At 33.6% G+C, this 20190-nt stretch overlaps 1 protein-coding gene and 1 long non-coding RNA gene across 2 annotated transcripts; both read right to left on the bottom strand.

Moving 5' to 3' along the window:
• Window positions 1–2533: 2533 nt before the first annotated feature.
• Window positions 2534–11899, bottom strand: LOC123717427 (fatty acyl-CoA reductase wat-like). Its single transcript, XM_045673413.1, has 10 exons — window positions 11705–11899; window positions 10688–10800; window positions 7587–7680; window positions 7334–7456; window positions 7016–7170; window positions 6617–6733; window positions 4838–4904; window positions 4355–4610; window positions 3242–3422; window positions 2534–2945 (listed from the first exon to the last, which is right to left on the bottom strand). The coding sequence occupies exons 2-10, from the start codon at window positions 10798–10800 to the stop codon at window positions 2576–2578; spliced, it is 1476 nt and encodes a 491-aa protein (XP_045529369.1). The 5' UTR covers window positions 11705–11899; the 3' UTR covers window positions 2534–2575.
• A 582-nt stretch (window positions 11900–12481) lies between these two features.
• LOC123717272 lies at window positions 12482–15570 on the bottom strand. The gene is made up of 3 exons (XR_006754790.1): window positions 15502–15570; window positions 14254–14465; window positions 12482–14152 (listed from the first exon to the last, which is right to left on the bottom strand). It is a non-coding gene; the product is annotated as an uncharacterized LOC123717272 (long non-coding RNA).
• Window positions 15571–20190: the final 4620 nt, after the last annotated feature.

A 20190-nucleotide genomic window follows, 5' to 3' on the forward strand; every position in this document is an offset into this window, starting at 1 on the left:
AATGAACTACCTATGAGATGGCAAAAGTGCATAGAAAACAATGGTTCATACGTTGATTAATTAAATATATTATATTTAAAAATATTCGATTTTTTGTTCCTCCCATACAAAACGCCAATTTCATATGTAAGGACCTAATATATGAGCCTTGACTTCAGATTGCACCTGTTTACGGTGACGCTGGGCGACGGATTTCCGTACCTTCAGCCTAAAGGAGGATACACGACCAGTGTCTATGTCTCACTATGAACTGGCCTAAAGGCCCCGGTGACTAAGTTGTAGATATCCTTAGCTGCGACATCCTAGTGATTGTTGCCAAAAAAGATAAATTACTAAACAAACTGTTGTGACCCTAAGGATAAGGTTCTGAGACGAGATTTAGCGCTAATTCCGACTTGCGTGTATCAAAATCTAATCTATCTAATAAAATCCGCTATCTGAGCGTGCCTTCGTCATTTTGACTTTTGAATCGGACGTACTGGTAAACCAGTTACATGAGTAAACTCATAACTTTATCCCTAAGTATTAATAAGCTCATATGCTCATCTGCATAATTCCAAAAAAAAAAAATATTATTTACATGAGAAACTTAATATGTACATACGAATGAGATACACTTCGCCATCAGCCCTCACAATTTGAGTCTATTAGGCTCATACTGATATGTTTATTTAATGCCCTTTTGAATTTGTTAAACGCGCTAATGTTACGAATTTTAGACGATTATTGATTAAATAATTGCACACCCTCATACTTAATAAACTTCTTCAAATAATTTGTACGCCGCATCGGCAAGATAAGCAAACTCGCTCGACGAGTATTGCGTGTTGTGTTTGATTTGATTGTTTTAATGATAAGCTACTATGGAGAGTTATTTAAATATTTTTTATTTAAGGTACAGGTACTATAAACGTATAATTGCTTTATCGTTATAATTTTGGTTTCTTGGTAGATTTTATTAGTCTGTGTTAAAAAAATCTGTCTAAATTGTGCTTAGTACTTTATTAATTTATTTTGCAGTGTTTGTAAGTTAATTTTTTTGATTGATGATAATGATGATGTAGCCCATATTTCAATTACATATATGAAATGTAGTTCGGCCATGTAAACCGAGTTCGTGAATGTGAATGAAAATTGGTCTACAATTGCCGGGGTCGGTTTTAGGGCCTGATTTACAGATAGGAGTAACTTTGGCTTTCTTAAGAGAATCCGGAAATTCACCTTTATTCAGTTTATTAAAGCAGATCGAGAGATATTCCTGCACAAATATTGGTTGCTTGAGTTAACTCTTTGGTGTCTATTATAAATTAAGAAGGTTCTTTGGTTAATTGGTTCCTAGACAATGTTTTAATTTTTCGTTTTTTTTAGCGTGTTTAATAAATTCGTTGGAGAAGTAATTATCTTTAGTTATCATTTGACCGTGTCTCTTGTATACTGTGCTTGAAGTTTTTTCAGTTCAGCCCATAATAGGTTTCTATAATGAATTGCACCAATGACTTCTCCACTTATCCAAACTTTCTGAGGTGGATTAAATATATATTTTTTACTTGTTTACATTTCCTTACAGAAGAAGAATAATCAAGTATTGCTACATCTAAATTGTAGGAATTGAATAATTTGTTAAATTTTGAATATAAGGATTTTTTTTATCTCGATATAAAGTCGGACATTCCAGTCTCAATAATTTCATATGAAAACGGTCACTTCTTAAATTTGAACACACGTGGTCGATTATTGATTTACGTGTTTTCGAGTCACGTGTACAATTTTTTTTGTCTTAATTTTATCTATGGTGCTATATCTAGCCTCGTCCATGACATCCATATACTGCTTAGTTTGTTTTTCATTATTTTTCGCTTAATATATATTAAAATCACCAAGAACTATAGCCCTCTTTCTTTCTCTTAATTGCTATGGAGGTTCTTCTAAAAACTTTAAATAGTTTGTAACTCCACAAGTCCAATTTTGGTGGCATCACCAAATCTATCGAATTTGACCCATAGGTGGTTGTTGCCGTCTTTACATGTGGACTCCAACGAACAATGTCTTATACTGGACTATCTTATTATGAATATAAGTTGTTAGATTATTTTGGTAGACTCATATCTTGGGCCTGAGTTTTATGAGTGACGTGATTATATGCTAGGCTTATCTTAATTGGGCATAAAGGCAGAAAAATATATTGGTCCACAGTCAATAATGGGTGTATTGACCTGTCAACCCTGACAGTTCTATGCCTAGCTGCTTGACTATATTTTATTTGTTGAATAAAATGTCCACATTATGAAACAAATATCTAAAAAAAATACATTTGTGAAACCTTCTTGGTGAAATTCCTAAGTCACCAAAAGTTTTGGAAAGGATATTATGATTAGGAAATAAAAACTAAAAAATACAGTAACATAAAAATAAAACAAGTCTTTATTGCTAATAATATTTCTTTATTTGAAAGTTCGCTTATTCCAAAAATTTACAAAATTCATGTTACGAACTGATAAGAAATAATAGACCATATTAAATAAAGAAAAACATTTATCCCCTGATCTACCAAAATTTAGTAAATTGTATTTAAATATCAGCTCAAAATTTTATACATTAATTTCAACACACCTCCACCCAAAAGTTTAACAAGCCAAAACAAAGCTATAGCGTAAATTATCATCACTATATAATTCGCTATTATTAGGAAATATTGTTTTTTTATTCCCCAAGGGATTGTTTCCTTAGGATCTTTGACAAGGAACAAGCGAATTCCCATCATATAATTATACATGTACGAATTCCAGTCTAAAGCAGATATGTCAAAGTCAAATATATGTCGGTCCGCCTCGTTGAGCTCCCTCAAAAGTTCTATAGTATTGGAATTTTCCATCTTCCAGGTGTGACACGCGAAAATTTCATTAAAATGTATCCACTTGTCAATTTTCGTATAAACTTTCTTTAGCCTGTAATAATCCAAATGTTCAATTACATTATATAATACTATGTTTAAAAGTATGAATAAGTAAGAAAAGTAAGATACGTTATTTTTTGTGTTGATTTGGAATTTTTCATAATATATATTTATATACATTTTACGAAAATTATTATCGCTCGAATTAGCTGCTAATTCGAGCCATCGAGACTCATTTGTTTAGATCGGTTTAAGGACGTCATGTCGACATGACGGGCATTCGAGATCCACCCTTGTAGCTTTAAATATATATAATCTTATATTATAGTAGTGACTAGTAGACCTTACATAGGTTTTTTTCCAATCATAACTGCTACTCCATCGCACACATAAGCCGGTATCCAGTGAAGGAGGATGTTCAAAGCTTTGAACAGGAGCGCGTTATTTATAAGAAACAACATATAACACCATATTGCTTTACTCGACGCCATTGTAAATCCGTGTGTGTGTGCGTAATTCATAAAAGTACCTATAACAAAAGTAAATTCATAAACTCTCCTAAATTGTATACTGTATGTATGCATAGATTAAGGTGTATTTTATATGGTACTCAGCAGAGAATAGAAACTTCTATTAAAAGTAGTTCTAGTAGGAGTCAGGGGTGATCCGATGTTTTTGCAATGGTGCTTTGACGGAAGTATTATAGCCGGCATGAGCAGATATTGATCACCCAACTGAGTGATTTGCAGTGAACCTGGTGTCTTTATAAAAAATAAATCAGTCTAACTCAATTTAACTAAAGTACTCATCACATCGTAAGCGCATATTTCGTAAAAAACTTTTAGATGCACTTGTACACGCTCTAAGGTTTAAATGAAAATGGGCGGTGATAGTGCTAGAGCGCAGGATAAAAGATGGACACTAATCGATGTCCACAGTACAAAATATACAAAAGTAACAAAATGGGACCTACTGGAAAGACAAAATAAAAGACGAATATAACAAAATATGACGTTATTGAACTAGCGGGGAATAACTGGATTTCGACTTAGGGTCCTTAAAAGGCCGGCAACGCAATCGCGAGCCCTCTGGCATTGAAAGTGTCCATGGGCGGCGGTATCACTTAACATCAGATGAGCCTCCTGCCCGTTAGCCCTCTGTTCTACAAAAATAAAAGACAAAAAAATAGGAACAATATGGAGGAGGCTTTTACCCTTTTACTACAAAAACTAGACCACTAAAAAGAAAAAAATAATTCTGACTTAAAACTTTTAAAACTTATATTAACACAACTAATCTTAAGGAATGTAAACTAACCAATTGTTGTATGGATTAATTAATAAAGTTTTTTTTAAATAATAATAATAATATGCGCAATTTGATAGAAAAATACAAACGAGTACATAGGTACACTTGGGTTATATCCAAGACCAAACAGAGGTAACAAAAGTTATAACTTACGGAATGTCATAGAATTTTCGTCTCCAGATACATAATTATAAACACGGGGAATCTGGTCATTTTTTGTCTCCTCATCTTTCGGTCCCTCACTGAAGTCCTCAAGTTTCCTCTCAGCGGTTTTCATATGTTGTCGAGCGGTCTTCCAAGCGACGGCAATACAAGCATTGGCAACAAAATCAGCTGGTACTAAATTAACGACGGCATCCGGGTTACATTTGATTATTCGAATAATGCCCACCGAAGCCCCAACGGATATCTAAAACAATGCCATTAAAATTAATCTGCATCTGTGTAGACTCCTCTATATAACAAAAAACAGAATCATCACTACACAAAGATGTGACACGCAGGGGCAACTCTCTGATATTAAAGCAGTCAACCCTTATAGCATTCATTGACATTGAAGGTGCTTTTGACAAAACAAAATTCACCAGCATATCCTGGGCATCAGGAACATCTGCAGTAAACAATCACCGTAAATACCACAACACGAGGTATTATCAGAAGACGTTGTCCACAAGGTGTTGTTCTATCGCCGCTACTGTGGAACCTAGTAGTTAATGAGCTCATTACAGAACTCAATGCTAGCAATCACTACACAGTGGGGTATGCGGATGACATAGCTATCCCAGTATCGGGGAGCTTTGAAAGCATCTTATCTGATCTCGTGAGAAGGACTTTCAGAATAATTAAGAGATGTTGCAATGAGCACGAGCTATCTGTCAACCCATCAAAATAAGAGCTAATCTTCTAAGCCTAAACAAAACTAATCTCAAAACAATGATAGGGACAATTACGGGATATTGTCTCCTTAATAAACATCATTTTGTCCTAGGCTAAACAGACAGCCCCGTGTGCAGAGGCTGTTTCAGCGCAGTGGAATCGGTATAAGTAATATGTGTATATCATCTTATTTTTTCTGTCCATGAATTGTGTGTATTCTGTGTTTTAAAAAACTGTAATTGTAACTAACAACCGGTTAGCTTCTTAGCCGGTCCTTAAGAGACTTCAAAGATGGTTACTGTAATTGTTTCTAAACTCAAAAATTTTCACTCAAAAATCTTAGCATACTCTCAATTTGCCTCTTAACCGTTTGCTTTTTATTATTTATTTGTGGAATCCACTTATTATGTTAAATTTTATTACAAAGTTATGAATCGTATAAAGTAAACATAAAATAAAAAGGCGTTCATTTTGTTTGTTATATAATACATAATATACAGGCTTCTTTATTTTACAAAAATATTAAAATTTGAAATCAACTCACCCCAGTCGGTCCATAAATGTTATCAATCCAACCCAAAGGAATGGGACCTTTTGCCGTTGATATTACTGGAAAGTATAACTTATTAACAATACTTTTACAATGTCTAAAATGTATTTGAATAAATAAAGCTTATTTGATTAGGAGTGTTCAATAAAAGTGTTCATGAGTGTGACACAATTCGCTTATTAAATATTATTTTACTTTTCTTTAAATCACCTTTCAGGCTTATACACTTTGTATATCTTTTTTCTTAAGCTAAATTAATTAATGACTTTTTCTTGATACATGTAAACCGCGGTGAGTTTTTCGTCATCATCTTCATTTGATAAGCCCTCAAGTTTCTTTGTTATTTATCCTGTGTACAAAGGCCCCGTAATGGCTCCATAATCACGATATCTCTCCACTTGATGCAATATTTCAGTCAATATATGTTTTTTAATATATATTAGGCGGGACAAACGAGACTACGGGATGCCCATTTTCAGTGGCCTTTGATGGAAAGAAAGTGCCTTGTGAAACGGACTGTTGAACACATCCAGCCATCAAGGTGATGTTAATGAAGTTTTACCATGATACGGCTAGTACGGTGTTAAAACGATGCAGGAGGGATCAACCCAGACAGTTCCTCAAAACACGGGAATGACACTACCAATGTAGAGCGACCCGTGCAGGGGTCGTCGTTATCAGATATGGAAGAGAGTGAACCCCTAATATTCCTAAGTCTTGATTTATCAACAAATTTTTTCATGCAGAGATATTGTACCGCGCAAACTTCAATTTTATAAAAATATATTAATATAAAAAAACGTTCCGAAACGTCGTAACCAAATAAGTTTTATTTAAAAACATTTTTTTTATATCTACTGTCTGAGCGATGCCTTTTTCCAAGAAAATAAATCACACTGGCACTATTTATTGAACACCGTGTTAATCTGATTAAATTATTATTTATTATATAAAGGTAAATAAAATAAAGGTAAATATTAAAAATTTACCCAGGTGTAATGTCGTCAACAGTTTTTGAATCCAAGCGTTCAACTACGTCTATAAGAAGGTCACTGGTCAGTGGAAAGTCGTAAAATTTTTCCTCTATCGGTTGATGGGGTAGGTTACTGGAAATAAAACAATTAATAAATAAGTACAATAGTGCAAATAAATGTGAATTCATTTGTGGTCACAGAAAATAGAACTAGTATATCTTGAAACAGTAATTTCACACAGAAGGAGGAGGGCACACTTGCCGATACCAAAGATTCCAATTTTGTGGCTTATTATATAGAACAGGCAGCAATAGGGCTCATCTGATGTTTTGTGGATAAATATCAAAGGCATAAGGCTCGCATGTGAGTCTTTTAAGGAGTACGCTTTCGCAACGCGTCTTTCTCTACTCTTACCAATAAGCGGTCGAAATGTAGACAAAAGCTTTCAGATATTTGCAACAGCGAGCAAGCGTTAACATCTCCTTGGTGCCTCGTGTGTTGATGCGTACGGCTTTACTCAGGGCCTCGTCGAAACGGACGGTCGCTGCTCCGTGGAGTATAAAGTTAACCTGAATTAAATTTCACACATAAAATACACAGTGTATTTAGTATTGTATTATCAGAAAAAAGGAAATGCAAAAAGACTGAGTAGGTATTCTATATAAATTAATAATTCTATATAAATATACTTGCGTGGCACCTCATCAGAAACTTTCATATTATATATTGTACCTTATCGCATACTGTCAGCCAATCCCGGTCTGTAAGACCAAGATTTTCGCTGTCCATCTCTCCCTCTAGAATCTCCACCTTCTTGATGAAGTCTGGCTGATCTTTGTGAAGTGTTTTATACAGCTGAAAAAAATAAAATGCAAACGAAGGCTTTAAGTCTAAGAGCTGAGAACATATTGTGATGACTTATGAACTTAATTAAATTTTAACTAATGTTAATTTAATAATGCTGTGCATAATATGCTGTACCTACCACATCATCGAACTGTTCTTTTAATCGGGTTTGTGGATCTTTATTTTTCTTCTTCCTCGCTAATAAATATATCTTATCAAGTTCCGGACAACATCTGCAAACAAAAGACTTGTCAAGGAGTCGCAAAACTATATTTTGGTGAAAAAGGAGTGAAAACTGTAGCCAAAGTGTATTGTGAAATATCTCTGCAATATTTTTTTCTTAAATATACCGTTGACTTTCCAGTAAGATTCTGCACCTGGTCACGAACTACCCAACTTTATAGGAGCTGAAGACTGGGCCTAATCAAGCCCAAACCTCAAGTGTAGATTTCAAATTATGGACACGGCGACATTGAGAAATTTCCCTTGGAAACAGAGCAGTGCGTAACTCCATAGATTCGTGGCTAAACGAATGAAAGGCGTCTATAAAAGCCAAAAGTAGCCATTTCGAATGGAATATTTTTTTATTTTCTGCTGAGACTTTAATAAAGATGTATGAAAAAAATACATTTTCATTTATAACAGAACTTATGGCTGCAGTAGGTATTTTTTTTAAGCAAACACCTTTTAAACGGATTGAAGCTATGTATTATTATTATAAACTTATAATTATTAACATAAGTTTTTATTTAAAATTTTCCGACGTTTCGCATGCTTTACAACGTGCGTGGTCACGGTGACACGGAGACAAAAGGTGTTGAATCAAAAGTATCACAGCTGTAGATGCTGTGTTATCTGTATTTATTTCCCCAGAGTTGATAACGACTAAAAGATGACGGGTTTTTGCAGAAATGACTCACGGTGTCCTCTATTTTCGAGGATTGTTTGTCTTGGGGATTGAATTTGGATATTATTGGATCCCAGGTGTTTGATAATTTTAGGCCTTCTTCTCTATTGAAATTGGGGTGTCTTTTTTTGGGCATCTTGTGAAGAATCTTTGTTCTTTCGCAAGTACTTTCAGCGTATGTAGTGATTAAGCCTATCTAGTGTGTGTTCACAGACTGCTAATTTGGGTGTCGTCTATGTCTTGTCCGAATGTGTTCTTTGAGTCTGCTGGACATAATATAGTTTGTTTGCCCTATGTAAGACAGGCCACAGTCACAATCCAGTTTCTATATACCTGCATCTTGCAACGGGCTTGTTACTTTTGATTGGTCTTAGGAATTGCTGAATCTTCTTGTGCGGCTTGAAAATTGTATTAATAGAAGCTCGTTTTAGGATCCGGCTAATCTGTTACTCCCTTTACATATGGCAGGTAGACTGGCTGGCGTGGAACTGTTTGTGTCTAGTTTTTGTTTCTGTGATGCAGACGGGGGATGCGCAGCTTGTTTCGGTGTAGCACCTGTTTTACATGCTGTAGTTTCTCCTCGAGGTGGGCAGTATCACAAAGACGTTGGGCTCTCTGGAACAAACATTTACCGACAGAAAGTAGTTGTGAAGGGTGGTGGTGGGATTCACCATTGAGGTACCTATCTGTGTGGGTTGCCTTCCTGTGTATTGTGTGACCTAGTGTGCCATCTGCTTTGCGTATAATTGAAATGTCCAAAAAGGGCAGACAGTTGTTGTTCTCTTGTTCAACAGTAAATTTAATGTTGTTGTGTATTGAATTTAAATGTGCTAGGAATGCACATATTTTGTCATTGGGGAGTAGTACAAATGTGTCATCGACATATCTCTTGTACAGTCGAGGTTTAACCGGGGCATTAGCCAGAGCTCTCCCCTCAAATTCCTCCATGAAGATGTCAGATGATACTTGAATACGAGATATGAATTTAGTGTCATTATTTAGGTAAGTATGGAAACTAATATTTATTGCTAAGATTTTCTATTTACATTAAATTTTAAACAATATAACGGACTGAAGTTGGGAATTTTAAAAAGCCTAATTTTATTATTTTATATTAACAAACAAACTTTCTATTAATTAGAATATTTTTGGGTGTTTAGCCATTCTACTAGTTTCATTTTACATTCATAGATATAAAGGGGATAAGTATTTAGGGATTTATATAGCTTATTGTACAAAATGGGGCCTGTGTAACATTGCGTTACCCTAATACGCATAACTCGTAACTCCATCTTTTTACAGTAGAGCAATTATTATTATTATTATTATTATTAATTTATTTTTTTACAGTTTACAGTAGAGCACAAAAACCGTTTTCAACATTACGTTATTATTTAGGATTTTTAGTAAAAAGAATTACCAAAAATCCTAAATAAAATCACTTTTTTATAAAAAAAATGGAGCTACAAGGTTGTACTTTGAACAAACAAAAAATCTAAGGAGTTACGTCAGTTCTTACCAGAGGTTATAAGAAAACTCCGCACTACCAAGCACTTTGAAAATATAGTTAAAACGTCGCAAGAAACCCATCTTCTTAGAGTAATGTCAAGTATCTAAGTGAAACAAAAGTTTAATTACGAACATATTTTTTATTTAAATTCTTTTACGAGAAAGGCAGAAACTCTTATTAATACTAACTAAACCTATGTTTAAAAAAATTCACTGGCAAATTAGGAAGTTAATTAAATCTGTCAAAAGGAATATTCTCGTACTATGTGCATTCGATCCCGATTCTTCATACATTTAATCAGGCCAAGAGTTATCCATGACTTTATACAGTGAATTCTTCTGGGTGTTATTGTTTTAAGAGTATTATTTATTATTGAAGTATGGATAATACCAACAAGTACAATTTGGCTGTTGGATATATAATATAATTGAAGTTTTTCAACAGTAATTCATTCACAGCAGCATCGTAGTTAATCTTGTTTATAATGAAGTTTGATGACGTTTGAAGTTTGAAAGATATAAATATTGTTTTATTGTTTCCATTCTTTTCTTACATTTGTTGCTAAGGTTCACATTACTTATCCTCCAAGTTATGTCTCCTAATTTGTTGATATTGTCTGCCCATCTCTTGTTCTGTCGTTCTCTTTTCCTTTTCCAGTGTTTTCAATGATAGATCATTCAGAGTGGCGATATAAAGTATCTTATTTTTGTTTACGAAGCCTACATCATACAAATACTTAATTAGGTTATATTTGGAGTTACTAAAATAACATTAAACTTCGTATTTCCCTGTACAAAAAAAAAAATCTAAAAGCGGTACTGACCTTAGTAACTTTTCAATTAGCAGTTTTCCGAGGAAGCCAGTTCCTCCCGTCAATAAAATGTTAGCTCCCGCGAATGACTTCCGGATCTGAGACTCTCCTTGATTCTCCTCCATCTTTATATTAAACAACTTAAAAAATCATTAAAAAGACAGAAATATTTGATGCGAAGTCTTCGGTCTCTTCAGTAATCCAAGTTTTCTGTATAATCTTTTAGAACAGCGGTAATGAACTTCATCTTAATACGTAGGACTTGAAACTGGAGTTCTTAGGAATTTCAACTTTCAAGAAGAAACTTTGCGTTTAATAATTGAAAACAGTATACGCTGGTATCTGTCATTAGTAATAATGGGTAACTAATATCCAAATCAATAATTTTTATGTCAAAAATAATGGATCTCGCTAGAGAATCACTCTCTGCAGTGTTGTTCTAGAGGCTTCTCTTAGACATAAATAGTCAAAGGCGTGTGTCAGGCAAAGGAGGCTGATCACCTATTTGCCTATTCGATTGACAAATTGTGATGAAACAGATACAGAAATCTGGGGCCCAGATCTAAAAAGGCTGTACCTTCATTTCGCGGAAGTATTACGACCTTGGTGAAACTGAGATATATTATGAACACTCTTTATTTGTTTTTATAGTGCCATTAACTTTTATGATTATTTGGTAGAATTACAATCTAAACTAAAGCTACCTTTATGGTTGTTGCAAACTATTTCATAAATGTAATATTAGGTAAACGAGTATAAGTGACATTGTCCACAAAGTAATTTCCGTAGACATTAATTCTTTCTACTTAATATTTTTATTCTTTTTTAATTCAAATAATAAAATTTTATTAATGTAACCTTAACTTAACAATCAAATATACAGTATAATTTACAATTTTCTTAATCTACATGGTAATAATAATAAATCAATTAAATTAATTCTCATTTAGGTTATCGTTTAATTTATTTGTATACACTATATAATAAACATTATATTTATAAGTATTTAAAATTACTATTTTACCTTACCCTTATTATATATTTATTAAAACCCACTTCAATAGCTTGTGCTGCACGAACTAAATTGATTTGAATATTCTAGTATTTTTTGATGAATAATTCGATTCGAATTAGTGACAAGACGAATATTGCTAATATGTAGTTTTGTAGCTAATATTCATACATAGGGCTACCACATTTACAAATCAAAATATTTATTTATACATTTCCTAAAGCTACAGGTTACTTACAAAAATTATATATAATAACAAACAATTATATTAAAAATATAGCGAAACATGGTATACATAATATTTACAAATAGGTTTAAAAATTTACAAAAGGGAACATACAATACTAATTATTCAATACATTTAACTAAAATATACCTAATTTGGCCATGTTGTGGGTTGGTGTAAAAGTGAGGTAAGTACGTGAACTTGCTCTATGGATATTCTTAAAAATAAAAAATAAAGAATATGTTTATTATTAAATTAGAAGATATAGGTACCACTAATTCCACATCATTAAATTTGAATCGGTAGACATCCCTACTCATTGGCAAAGAAGACAGAGGGTGTAGGCCGAGAGAGAAAGCCGGTGTAAAAAAACTCTCGGTACTCTTTTAAAATAGCAAATTATTGTACTTCACTACGACAAACATTACATATTTTAAATTTATAGTAAGCCATTTTACACAGCTTATCTTTAATACATTTTTTAAATTTATAATAAAAGATAGAGATAAAAGAGCCTCTAGGATTTAATTAAAGAAAAGTATCCCTTTTCCCAAAAAAGGCATTTATTTAGGCATTAAACTTATTATAGGTCTTATAGGAGATACAATTAGAATCTTTAAAGCTACAATTTATGTCATAAAGATTATACACATGGCATAGTATAACATAGATCTAGTATAGAGGAACTCCAGAACTTATATGAACAAAATCATTTCTAGCACTGCCAGCCGCAACTGCCTGTCTACGATTAGATATATAGGAACAGAACCACCGATGAAGGTCCCCACGTATTCCTAAAATTTGGAGCTTACGTAATTGAATGGTGTGATCATCAGAATGATAATTATAGATATTAGGCGATAGTTTTCAATACTAAGCCGCGAGCCACTTTTATGAACCAAAATATGATAAATACCAAATGTGTTCACGTATAAGTTCCGAATAACGTATAATGGTTCTGTAATAGCTTGAGCATATTTTTTAATAAAAATTGGCACATCCAGCTCCTTTATCTACTTTGTCATTAATGAATTTAGTATCATCAATATATCAAAATTGGTTATGTTTGTATATAATGTTGTCGGTTACTTCTGTATTAATCTGTAGGATTTCTTGTTATGAAGCTGCTGCTTGTTGAAATACGCTCTGAAAGAAAGAACTGCAATCCCGTGCATGTTCCCGATTCGTTATTATACCTAGGGATCAGCGTATTTACCTAACTTCTTGCCTCGTACGAACGATTCACTACTTTTTCACGGCAATATCAGTTGATTTCGAATACTTGAAAATAGCCCCATTGTGCGACTAAGCTATTAGGGGTTAATATAAAGTATGAAATTAATAAAAGATGTATTGGAAAATGAAACATATTTGTTTCTAAACTTGTAGAAAAAAAATTCAATTCAACATTTCTATAACTAAAAAACTGCAATCCCTATTATAAATAGGTACTAGAACTTTGTAATTACGTCTATGCTTTTTAATATTCATTATTCTACTGAATAAACTGAATAATCGATGTTAATTTGTTATTTATAGGTTAAATAATACAATTGTGCACCTTTGTACCAGCCGCCAATCAGTCACTCACCACCGCCAATCACCTCTTTCGTTTACCATTGCTTTAATAGAACTACGGGCTGAAGGCTTATCTGATGTTAGGTGATAACTGACCAATGTTACACACTGACAGATTTCTTCCTGACGATAAGTCTGGTGGACGATGGTCTGATTTGACATTAATAATTTTATATAGATCTGAAAGTATCTGCGTTACCGCCTAGTATACCATCTTGAATATATTAGAATTTATAGCGAGACTTAAAATAGCCAGGCAAGATGATTTTCTTATTGACAACCAACTCTGAAGAGAGTTCGTAACTTTTGACTGCTGACTCTGAGTATCACTGTATAATTAATTTCTTTAATGCTCTCAAAACAAGTCAACAAGCTATCCCTGCTAATGGAGTTATATACATTTTTGACGTTAAATTTTACCAAGACATCAAATTTTTGTTCACCTTCACCTAAAAGAGTTCAATTTTGATGCCATTTTCATGAGACTATTCCAGGCGCTTGTGAATCTTGGCAACTTGGAGATCGAGAGAGCGTCCACCTGCGATGGCATCCAGTGAAGAGGTACACCTTACAGCAAGCCTCATCTTTTTATTTCTAGTCTCGGTCCCGTCATGCCACTCAGTCCATGCTGCTTCCACTCCCGCGGACGTTTTGCTCCCGTCTGTAAATAATTTTATCATAGAAAAGTTATCGATTTCTGACGGATTGTCCAGATTTTTGTATGATTTTGAATGTTATTTTAAGTCCGGTGATTTTGGTCACCTCCTCTCCCGTGTCTCCATGTATCATCTGCAAACGCTTGAGCCTTGACCTGCTTAGCTAGTGCTAGTGCACTTTCTCTTTTACCTATACATCCTTTTTTATTATGTATAATAAAGTAGTCTTTTTTTTCCTTTCTGTCTTTATTTTCTGATGCTTGTTAAGTTCCGTTTTTGGCAACGTCAATCATTATACAACGTGTTCTAACTCCAAACCTGTGTAAATAAAAAATATTATTATTATTATGTAGCTTATGAAGAAAGAATAAATTAAATGAATTGAGTTGGTTATTATTTGATTAATACATTGTAAGGTTATAGATCAATATACGAACATTGAAATATAATTTCATATTTTATATATTCTAACCCAAATTCAAATGACACTTTTTTAAACGAAGTAATGAAATATTATTAAAATGTATACCTACATTTTTATTACAGTCTTAGCAAAAAATAATAGCAGCCTTTAATCTGTCTGATCAGGATTCTGGATTTATGCACGTTAAATACGTTTAGATTAGGCCATGTCTTCCAAAATTGACCATAATTTAAAGTCTTGAGGTCTAGGCTAGACGGGGGCCAGTCTTCAACTCTTCGACTCAACGAACTTCAAGTTAATACGTAGGACTTTAAACTTAAGTTTTTTAGGACTTCAACTTTCAAGTTACGTTTAATAATTAATAACAGACTACGCTGATATGTGACATTAGTAATAATTAATAACTAATGTTGATTTTAGATATCGTAATTTACATAACAAATCAATAATTCTTGTGTCAATAATAATGGATCTCGCTAAAGAATCACTCAGTGCAGTGTAGGCCTAGTGGCTTCTCTTAGACATAAGTAGTCAAAGGCGTGTGTCAGGCACAAGAGGCTGATCACCTATTTGCCTATTAGATTGACAAATGGTCATGAATTCATTTCGCGGAAATATTATGACTTTGGTGAAAGAGATAAATATTATTACAACTCTTTGTGTTTTTCTACTGTCGCCATAAACTTTTATGATTCTTTGGAATTATGGTTGTTGCAATTTAATTCTCATAATAACATTTTATTCATGTAACTAAATATAACAATCAAATATTTAGTATTTACATGTTTCTTAACATAACGTAATAATAAAAATTTATAAAAATAAATTAAATTAATTCTTTTGATTAATGTTCTCGTTTAATTTATTTTTACACACGAAAATATAATAAAATAATATTTGTATAATTATTTAAAATTACTATTTCCTTACCCTTGCACCACCTACAAAACCACTTCAATTGCTTATGCTACACGAACTAAATAGATTCCAGTATTTATGTACTTATTTATGACCAATTCTGAGGTGACATTATCAGACGGATATTATTAATATGTAGTCTCGTAGCTAAAATTCATACCTATATAGATAGGGCTACTACATTCACAAATCAAAATATTTATTTATTTATTTTCTAACTCACAGCTTATAAAAATTATATATAATAACAAACAATTATACTAAAAATATAGCGAAAGATGAAATATATAAAGCCTAGTTTACGCCGAGGCAACATCGCGACTGGATAATTTCCAAAATATTGAGCTGTTTATGGAGTGTTACTTGTCTACCTACTTGTTAGATCTAGGGGAAACACCATAGAATATCAAGTAACTTTTACGTATTCAGTACTATTAAGCCATGCAGCTAAACAACGTTGTTCAACGTTGGTGGAAAAGAAGATTACTTCAGAATGGCCCAACGACTATTTTACTAACTAAGAACTAAGAAAATCAAAGAACCCCTACCCCCTAGAGTGCTTACGTAATACTTGAACGGCCCCATAGATGGCTTTATAAATTATCTTTTCAAAGACTAGCCAGAATGTTGGGTATCCATAACAGTATTGACAAGTATCGCTTGGGCGAATACTAAACACTAAACCACTTTTATGAACCAAAATATATTATATGTTAAGTGCCAAATGTGTTAACGGATAAGGTAGGAGTAATGTACAACCGTTCTGTAATAATTTGAGCACATTTTCTAATAAAAATTGGTAATATTCCGTCCCACCTTTATCCACATTTAATGAATTTAGTATCATCAACATATCAAATTTGGTTATGTTTTTAGTTTGCATATAATGTTGTCGGTTACGTCTGTATTAATCTGTAGGATTTCTTGTTATGAAGTTGCTGCTTGTTGAAATACGCTCTCAAAGAAACTACTGTGCATTAGTAGTTTGCTTCCGATTCGTTATTATGACTAGGACTGATAGGGATCAGCCCATTCTCCCTGCGAAACGTACAACTTCTTTCCTCGTACGAACGATTCATTACTTTTCACAAAAATAACAATTGATTTCTAAACTTGCTTTTAAACTTGTCGAATAATAATTAAAAAAATATTCAATTCAAGCAATTTAAAAAAAATTCTATAATTATAAAATTGCAATCCCTACTATAAATAGGTACTAGTAATTCCTAAATACGTCTAAGTGTTTAAATATTCATAATTCTACTGAATAAACTGAATAATCGGTGTTAATTTGTTATTTAAAGGTTAAATAATAGAATTGGTTACCTTTGTACCAGCCGCCAATCAGACCTTTATCCTTTACCATTGCTTTAATAAGTAGAAATACGGCAGAAGGCTCGCCTGATATTAGTTAATAATTGGCCAATGTTACACATTGCCAGATTCTTTCCCAAGATAAGGCTGGCAACGTACTAGATGTTCTGATTTGACATTTTGCTAACGCCACTTAACATCCTATTCTAAGCATAGAGAAAAGTCCATTGGTGCACAGCCGGGGATCGAACCTATGACCTCAGCTATGAGAGTCGCACGCTCAAGCCACTAGGACAACACTGCTCTTAAAAATAAAAAAATAATTAATAATAAATTATTCTTGAAATATTTCAACAACCTCCTTTTGGAAATAACATAAAAAAGTCTTGCGTAGTACTTACAACCTTTTATATTATGTATAATAAAGTAGATTTATGTCCTTTTTCTTCCGATGCTTGTTAACCTCCGTTTTTGTCAACGTCTCCTCGTTCTAACTGCAAACCTATGTAAATAAAATACATAATTGTTATTATGTAGCGTATGAAGAAAGAACAAATTAAATGAGTTGAGTTGTTTATTATTTGATTAATACATTGTTAGGTTATAGATTATTTACAATGTACGCACATTCTGTTACAAATTAAAGTTTTTTTTTAATGAAGTAATGTTATATTATTAAAATTTATTCCTACATTTTTATCTCTTATTTCTACATTTTACAATACAAAACAATAAACAATATTATTTATATCTGAAATAGCCACGCCAATATACAAGCCTTTAATCTATTTGGTCACTAATCTATGGATTTACGCACGCATTTACGTTAAGCAGGCTATGTGCTGCAAAATTGACCATAATTTAAAGTCTTGAGGTCTAGACTAGATGGGGGCCAGTCTTCAGCTCTTATGAAATTCGGAATGTTGGTTTCAAGCCAGGCTTGGTTAGTTCATGCCTTGTGACAAAATGCAAAATCCTGCTGGAAAGTCCAAGGTATATTTTTAAAAAGTTTATTGTTAAGAGGTTTAACACCACGATCCAAGACTGTATCTTCATACACGTTGGCTGAAGTTTTCACGACGTTTTCACAAAAATGTGGTTGTGTGACTACTTGATGACGCGCCCCACCAAACCATCACTGCCCCATGATGACCACGTTGTACCAATCCGACCATTTGAGCAGTTATTTAGAACTGTGAGCATATTCTTTATCATTTTGCATATTGTAGTGTTCTTCAATCGTGAAAACTTTTTCGTCGGTCGATCCGATTTCGGTTGTTTTATATACGCGACAGAGTCAGAGACGCGAAATGACAAAATAATTTAAGATACAGATTCAATAATCGATTATCTGTAGAGGCGTGAGACAAGGGAAGCTCTTTTCAGCTATTCATATTTATATATTTTAATAAAATTATAACGTCATCATCGTAATCAAATCATAAAGTTACCATAAAAGAATTACCACAATGCGATATAAAAAAATAGCATAATTTAATTTAAAATTTTACTTAATCAATTCACTGATTACTTATTAATTTAAGATATTTAAGAGATAATATAAATAAATTAAATCGACATATGAAATTGATGCAACTATGAAGTACCTAGGAGACAAATTTGAATAATATTAGGTCCTTACATATGAAATTGGCGTATTTCGTACTGGCCACTTTTACTCATCACGATGTTGTCCTCTTTGGTAAGGAATTCCTAATTCAATTTTGTACAGCTATTTACTCATGTATTTGTGCTTCGATGACCGTCATTCATTTGTTTTTTTCTGTTTGCGTCACTCATGTTACAAAATGGAAAACTTAAAGTATCGCATTATTTACGAGTACGAGTTCCGCCGTGGCACTAGTGCTGCGGAAACGACTCGAAGGGTGAATGATGTGTATGGCGGTCATGTTGCAAAAGAAAACACAGCTCGTTTTTGGTTCCAACGTTTTCGTTCTGGAAATTTCGACCTGCAGAACAAGCCCCGTGGACGGCCTGAGACCCAAGTTGATAATGAAGTATTGAAGGCTATTGTGGAAGCGGATCCATCGCAAACCACGTCCGAGTTAGCTGCAGGCTACGACTGACTGCTGCGTTACATTACTGAACCGGCACAATAATTAATTAAGGTATTTTAAACCGAATCATTACCTGTGATGAAAAATGGATTCTTTACGATAATCGGAAGCGCTCAGCGCAATGGTTGGATCCTGGCCAGCCAGCCAAATCGTGCCCCAAGCGAAGGCTAGCCTAGGCTGTTCAATCGCTCCACGCCACTGCTACTTCACGACAACGCTAGACCACACACTGCGCAACAGATGGCTACCAAATAAGAAGAGCTTCAATTGTAATGTCTAAGACATCCTCCGTACTCCCCGGACCTTGCTCCAACAGATTACCATTTTTTTCGAAATTTGGACTTCTTCTTCGAAACTTCTTGCAAGGGAAAAAATTTAACTCTGATGGGGCAGTCCAAATCGATTTCACAGATTTTATTGATTCCCGTCCGACTGTTTTTTTTAGTAAAGGGATCAATGAACTACCTATGAGATGGCAAAAGTGCATAGAAAACAATGGTTCATACGTTGATTAATTAAATATATTATATTTAAAAATATTCGATTTTTTGTTCCTCCCATACAAAACGCCAATTTCATATGAAAGGACCTAATATATGAGCCTTGACTTCAGATTGCACCTGTTTACGGTGACGCTGGGCGACGGATTTCCGTACCTTCAGCCTAAAGGAGGATACACAACCAGTGTCTATGTCTCACTATGAACTGGCCTAAAGGCCCCGGTGACTAAGTTGTAGATATCCTTAGCTGCGACATCCTAGTGATTGTTGCCAAAAAAGATAAATTACTAAACAAACTGTTGTGACCCTAAGGATAAGGTTCTGAGACGAGATTTAGCGCTAATTCCGACTTGCGTGTATCAAAATCTAATCTATCTAATAAAATCCGCTATCTGAGCGTGCCTTCGTCATTTTGACTTTTGAATCAGACGTACTGGTTAACCAGTTACATGAGTAAACTCATAACTTTATCCCTAAGTATTAATAAGTTCATATGCTCATCTGCATATGTTCAAAGAACTTTATCTGTCATTCCAAAATAAAAATTATTTACATGAGAAACTTAATATGTACATACGAATGAGATACACTTCGCCATCAGCCATCACAATTTGAGTCTATTAGGCTCATACTGATATGTTTATTTAATGCCCTTTTGAATTTGTTAAACGCGCTAATGTTACGAATTTTAGACGATTATTGATTAAATAATTGCACACCCTCATACTTAATAAACTTCTTTAAATAATTTGCACGCCGCATCGGCAAAATAAGCAAACTCGCTCGACGAGTATTGCGTGTTGTGTTTG

Source organism: Pieris brassicae, chromosome 12 (assembly GCF_905147105.1).
Source record: "Pieris brassicae chromosome 12, ilPieBrab1.1, whole genome shotgun sequence".
Taxonomy (NCBI): domain Eukaryota; kingdom Metazoa; phylum Arthropoda; class Insecta; order Lepidoptera; family Pieridae; genus Pieris; species Pieris brassicae.

Coding starts and splice junctions, on each gene's coding strand:
- LOC123717427 (XM_045673413.1), bottom strand. CDS start 10,800: ATGGAGGAGAATCAAGGAGAGTCTCAGATCCGGAAGTCATTCGCGGGA. Junction 6,734..7,015: donor TACATTTCGACCGCTTATTG/GTAAGAGTAGAG, acceptor TTTTATTTCCAG/TAACCTACCCCATCAACCGA. Junction 2,946..3,241: donor ATGATTGGAAAAAAACCTAT/GTAAGGTCTACT, acceptor GGATTATTACAG/GCTAAAGAAAGTTTATACGA.